At 53.5% G+C, this 6,000-nt stretch overlaps 1 protein-coding gene across 5 annotated transcripts in view; it reads left to right on the forward strand.

The window, feature by feature from the left end:
- Positions 1-6,000, forward strand: part of FMNL1 (formin like 1) — a 65,436-nt gene that overhangs the window by 40,144 nt on the left and 19,292 nt on the right. For all 5 annotated transcript variants that reach the window (XM_006026386.3, XM_006026388.3, XM_025207338.1 and 2 more), the window contains 4 exons: positions 517-593; positions 699-792; positions 4,538-4,612; positions 5,392-5,502. In XM_006026386.3, coding sequence (XP_006026448.2) covers positions 517-593; positions 699-792; positions 4,538-4,612; positions 5,392-5,502 — 357 coding nt within the window. The remainder of the gene's footprint in view (positions 1-516; positions 594-698; positions 793-4,537; positions 4,613-5,391; positions 5,503-6,000) is intronic.

Consider the following 6,000-nt stretch of genomic DNA (forward strand, 5'->3'; position numbering starts at 1 on the left):
GCAGGGGCCTGAAGCCTGGGCTGTCTTAAGACTGGCTGGCCACCTTCCCATTGCTCCTCTCACCCCTTTCACTAGTATCACCCTTCCTCCGTCCTGTTCTGTTGTGCCTCATCCCCTAGCTGCTCCAGCTCTTCATACCTCAGCTTGTATCCTGGCTGGAGGCCAGGACTGCACATAGCTCTGGGCCTGGAGACATGTCTCTTTTCAGCTTGGCACAGGGTTCTGCAAGCTACAGTGACACAAGGCACCCACTCCTCATTGGGGGTCCTCCCCTTGCCTGTGTCCTCATGGGGATTGCTTCTGGGTCTCGTCATGGCTTAGGTTGGGGAGAGGGGTGGTGAAGGGATGGGCAGTGGGCATGGAGCTTGCTGAGTACTAGCCAGCATGGGCCTTGCTTCCATGGGATCCCCACCAATCCAGGCCCCTCCATGTAGTCTCTACACAAGTGAGGGCTGGGACCGGACCCAACAGTCATTTCTGCCCTTACGCCCTGCTAAAGCTGCCTTCTCCTCCTAGTCTGGATTCAGCCTGGTAATGAACCATCCAGCCTGTGTCAACGAGATCACCTTGAGCCTGAATAATAAGAATCCCAGGTATGTGCCCCCACTGTTCCTGTCCCTTCTCCACCCCCCCTCCCACCCTACTGCCCTCACTGTTTGAGGGGGAGGCTCTGCTCAGACCCTGTGCCTTCCCCACAGAACCAAAGCACTTGTCCTGGAGCTGCTGGCTGCTGTATGCCTGGTCCGAGGGGGGCATGACATCATCCTTGCTGCATTTGACAATTTCAAGGAGGTAGGTCCCTAGGGACTGGTGCCCAAGCCCAGGGAGGGCCCACCTCTGGAGGGTAGTAGGCTCCGGGAGCCCACAGGCTGGGGATGTGACAATGTGAGAGGGATGGGGTTGGTCTAGTGATAGGAACAAAGAGTTTCTACCTCCATTATGCCAAGCCCTGACACTGGTTCTCAGTGCAGCCCTGGGCAAATTCTTTCACCTCCCCGTGCCTCGGTTTCCCCAGCTGTCAAAGAGAGGTGGTGACTGAGTGTCACCACTTTGAGACCCTGGTTCTTTTCCAATCAGTGCTGTGTGTACGTGACAAGGAAAGGGTTGAATCGTGTCTCGCTCCACCCCCCTCCCATAGCCCCTGGCTGGCACTCTGTTCACACCCATTCAGAGAAGCACACCAGTCCATCTGTGGTAATGGGGACTGCTATGGCTCTCTGTGCATGGGCAGCTCAGGGGAAACACTTTGGTGGGGTGATGCTCTGGCTGGGGTGAAGCCTGGTGAGCCGTGTACCAGCTCTGAGGCACTCCTGCCTTGCCCTCATGTTCTAGGCCTGCATTTGCAGTGGTGTATCAGGAACACTGCACATACCCACCCACATGCCCACACTGCTCTGCCTCAGGCAGCCACACACACCAACAAAACCCAGTCACAACCACTCGCCCATCTTTCCTCCGTCCTGGTTGCCCCTACAAAGATGTGCAGCACCCTGCAGAGAGGTCATTTTCTCGGACCCAGCAGACATGACAACTGCCCAGTGCAGTGTACGCTGCCAATGATGCTTACATCCTTTGTATATTTTACCGTGCTCCCAACTATGCCTTCCCCTGGTGGAGTTGATGTGACCATAGAGGAAAGAACAAGGCCGCAAAGGGTAGAGGTGGGGCATGACTCTACTGCTTTTGGAAAGGCAAGAAGCCTACCCCAGGTCAGTGGCACCCTGCAGGTCTTTCTACCTTGTCCTCAGGGGTGGCAGCTGCCCATGGGTACAGTGTTCTGCATGGTGACAGTTTGAGGAGACTGCTCAGAGCTTGACTGTAACTTATTTGGCTTCCTACCCCAGACTATGGCTGATGGCCCTGGGTTGTTACATGATGTGTTAGTTGCTGCCTTGGCATGGACCCAGTGTCCTCTGGAGGGGTTCTGTGCAGTAGCTTTTCCTCTCCACTTATGTCCTTAGCAGTGAGAAACAAGCTGAGTCCTCTTCTGGGCACAGATTACAGAGTGCTATCTGGATGCTAATGTGCCAACCCTCATGGAAAGAGGTCATGGTTACTATCTCTCTACCACAGGTGGGGAAACTGAGGCACAGAGAGAGGAAAGATGTGCCTAAGGCTCTGCAATGAGTCAGGGTAGATCCAGGGGTGGAATTCAGGTGTTCGGCTTCTCAGTCCCTGCTCTCACCCTCAGGCTCCAGCCTGGGAAGCCCCCGCACACTGTCCTTGCACAGACACAGGTGTAACCTGGCTGCCTGCCCCAGATCCTGCTTCTCCACAGCTGGGAAAGATTTTGCAATGTGCCTAGGAGTGTTTTGGAGCACAGTCCCATTGGCTTTCATCGAGACCATACTAAAGTCCATACACGCGTCCCTTTTCATGTGACTCAGGAACTCTTACCTCCATCCAGACACTGCCAAAGTTACCCTCTCATTGGGAGAATGCCCTTAGGGTGCTGCACTCAAAATCTGAAAGCAGTGGCTTGAGGCATTACTGCCCTCACTGAGGCCAACAAAATCCCTCCACACACCTTGACCTCTCAGCTCTGAACTGAGGGATGATATCCCTTTAATTAAAATGTCACAGATGCACCCCTGCAGGAGAAGGATGGAGGAGGGCAATCTATCTTCTGTGCCAGGCTATAAATACATCTTTCTCGCTGAACACGGGGCTGCCAGCTGTGAAGTTCTGGCTGGCTTGAACATTGCTCGGATGCCTGCCTCACATTAGGATGACTCATGAAATCTGCTAACACAGCACAAGCTGGGGCTGGGCACGGCAGCTGGCGGAAAATACCTATTGGAGGAGGAGGGAGGCCCACAGCACCTGAGAGAGCTCTGCTGTCCACATGCAGCCCAACCCCAGAGCTGGATTATGTGTGCTGGAGGAAGGCTTCATGGGTTTGGGGCCTCTGAAGGTGTCCTGAGCTTCTGGAGGGGGGGGAAGGGAAGGTGTTTTAGGCTGCACAGCCCAGTCAGTGCACTGCCGTCCTGTCCTGTGTGCCCATCTGCCAAGGCTTCCTGCTGCTTCTGACCTGGGCATGAGTCCTGCGGTTGCCCCTGGCCACTCCTTCTCCTGCTGTTACTGTCCCAGAACTGATCTGCTGAGTTCCCTCATGTGAGGCACAGGGGTGCTGGCTGACTGTTGTATGCCATGTGGTCAGCGGCAGGGCTCCCAGGAGAAGCTGGCATCATCTTTCAGGGAGCAGCTCCTAGCCATCCCCCTATTGTCCCTGTAGCCCTGCATGGTGAGGTTAAACAAAGGGGCAGGTTGCATGACATGGAAAGCTGGATTGAATTCCCCTGCATAGCAGCAGGGAGCTGGGGCTGCAGCTGGCAGGGGGAGATGGGGAGAGGGAAGCACAAGCTGACACCAGAGCACTTCATGGAGGGGAGCATACCTGATCCCTCAGCTGGAGCTGTGCCAATGTGCACCATGACAGGGTCTCCCAGAGCAAGGGCAGCAGCAGCATGGGGAGGAACCCTTCGGCTGTGAGCAACTCTCAGGTTTCAGGTCGTGAGCACATCCATTTCAACAGCCACCTGCACTGTCCCCATCATTGGACCAAATCCCCATTGTGGCTGTTCTCAGGGTCAGGATACCAGGCAGCTGTTCCTGGTCCTGCTGCTAACATGCTGCAGGATGTTGGCCAAGTCCCTTCCAGCACGAATCCTGCTATCCTCCCAGAGGCATGAAGCTTCCAGGCTTAATGTCCTCCAGGGAAGGGTGCTGTACTATGGGAGACTGCAAATTAATGCATTGACTATTCTTTGAGCCCCAGGGGCACTGGGAGATGGGCCATAGGGATCCACAGCCCCCACAAATCCACATGGCAGGGGCTCCTGCTAGGGAAATGATAGGCAGGTAGGAGAACAGCGTGAAGGGTATGTCACTCGGATTCCCTCTCTTCCCCTTTCTGCTCTGGCTAGGCTAGGCTGGCAGGACTCAGGTTCCACCATAACAAGTGGCCCAGCACAATACGTGGGTAGGATGGCACAGGCATGTTAGCACCATGCTGTGATAGACCCAAAAGCTCAGTCCAGTGCCAGGGTAGGCACTGCAAGAGCTAGAACTCTCCCACTTGGCCCTGTGGGCTCCCAATGCAAGGCAAAGAATCTAGTACTGAAGATGGAGATGGGACCCAGCACCCGAACCATGTTGGGGCATCAGAGTCCTTGTGTAGCAGCTGCAGCATCTTTTGGGGTAGGGAAGGGAGTGGATTGTTATTGGCCGCCTGTGTTGTGGTCATGGCTAGTGTCCCAGGCACAGACCAGGCCTCTCTGCACTGTGGTGCTTGTTACCTTACTCTGTGGGAGGCTCAGGTCTATGGGAACATAGTGGAGGTGCAGCTTCAGGGGACTCTGGTCCAAGACTGAGTGGTGGAGAAGCTGGGAGTGCTGGGAGCAGCTTTAGGTATAGCTGCTCCTTTCAGCAGCTTCATGGCAGTGTTTAGGAACCAGTTCCCTTGCTTGGTGCCAATGGGCACCTTCTCTAGGACTTCAGGGTCACTCATGCTGATAGTCTCTGCTCTTGCCTGTAGGTCTGTGGGGAGAAGAATCGCTTTGAGAAGCTGATGGAGTATTTCCGGAATGAGGACAGTAACATTGACTTCATGGTGAGTGTTTTGGGAGGGGAAAGCCATATGTGGGGAGCAGTCAGCCCACACCCATGCTGCGCACTGCCTCTCGGCATCTGGAGGCCTTATGTGATTAGAATACTTAGCTGGTTTTCCATACGCTTACTGCAGGACAGGGCTGCTAACAGTTCCCTTTCTCCAAATCAGTGAATACGGGCATGTTCCATATCCAGGGGAATACAGGCTTTGTATTCCCATACCAGCTTTGTAGCAGTCCACTAACTCACATGTATGTGGCATAGGGAAAAGAGGCTGTGGCCTGCAGCTTCTGCCACTTGAACCAAAAGAGAATCCCTTTTGAAGCCAGTAGTAAGAAGGCTTTTACCTTCTATAGGGTACCAGCTATGAGAGGGTAGTCAGGCCCATATGACAAATTAAGATCCTTCAGGTTTGTGGGGGAGGGTGATCTCTCTGAGCTGACAATGGGCCTTTCCAAATGCCTTGAGAACTGCTAGCATGGTGTTCTGAGGCTCAGAGCTTCCTGTGTCCAGCAGCTTGGTTTGCCCAGGGTCTTCCTTATGTCCCTGGGTTCAGAACAGCTGCATTAAGAAACAGACATATGAGTGGCTGGTACCTGGGATTCTGTTCCCAGCTCTGCCACTTCCTGTGATATGTTAAATGATCCTTATTATGTTGTGTGCCCAAGCATTCAGTAAGGTGGGAGGTTGCTGCTCTGAGTGGCCCCTGATTGTTATGTTGTCCCCAGTTCTGTCAGTCTGCTGCTTGCCTTAGCCCTGAACCTCTGCCTGCCCTTACAGGTGGCCTGCATGCAGTTTATCAATATTGTAGTGCACTCAGTGGAGAACATGAACTTCCGAGTCTTCCTACAGTATGAATTCACTCATCTGGGCCTAGATGAGTACCTTGAGGTGAGCTTGATCTTTTACCCTCTCTGGCTTGCCTTACAGACACAAGGGGCTTGGATACATTTACACTGGTGTAACTTACATAGGTTTTGTACACTCAGAGAGAACCATACCAGGGTCCAAAGTGAACAGACAAGTGGTTGTCCTGGGGCAGCTGCTGCAGTAGGCACTGTTACATTGCCTTGCCACTAGGTGGCAGAGAATGAGCAGTAGCTTCTTTGCTTTTAGTATACAGCTTCCCCAGGATAAGCTGCTGGCATACAGCATCTGCACTAGCATAATTTAAATCAGTGCAGTTTTTTCCCTGGATTTTTCCCTGGGGTAATTCCACGTGGAGTTCAAGTAAGTTACACAGGTATAGAGTTGAATGTCTTATGTCGGCTCCTTTACAGTGGTGGAAAGGCTGGTTACACTGGTGTAAACATGCTGTGTATCTGAGCCTTAAGTCTAGAAGGGATGCAGGGGGCTGTGGGCAGATTGCTCTGCATGCTTCTCCTGCTG

Source organism: Alligator sinensis, unplaced genomic scaffold, assembly GCF_000455745.1.
Source record: "Alligator sinensis unplaced genomic scaffold, ASM45574v1 scaffold919_1, whole genome shotgun sequence".
Lineage (NCBI taxonomy): Eukaryota > Metazoa > Chordata > Crocodylia > Alligatoridae > Alligator > Alligator sinensis.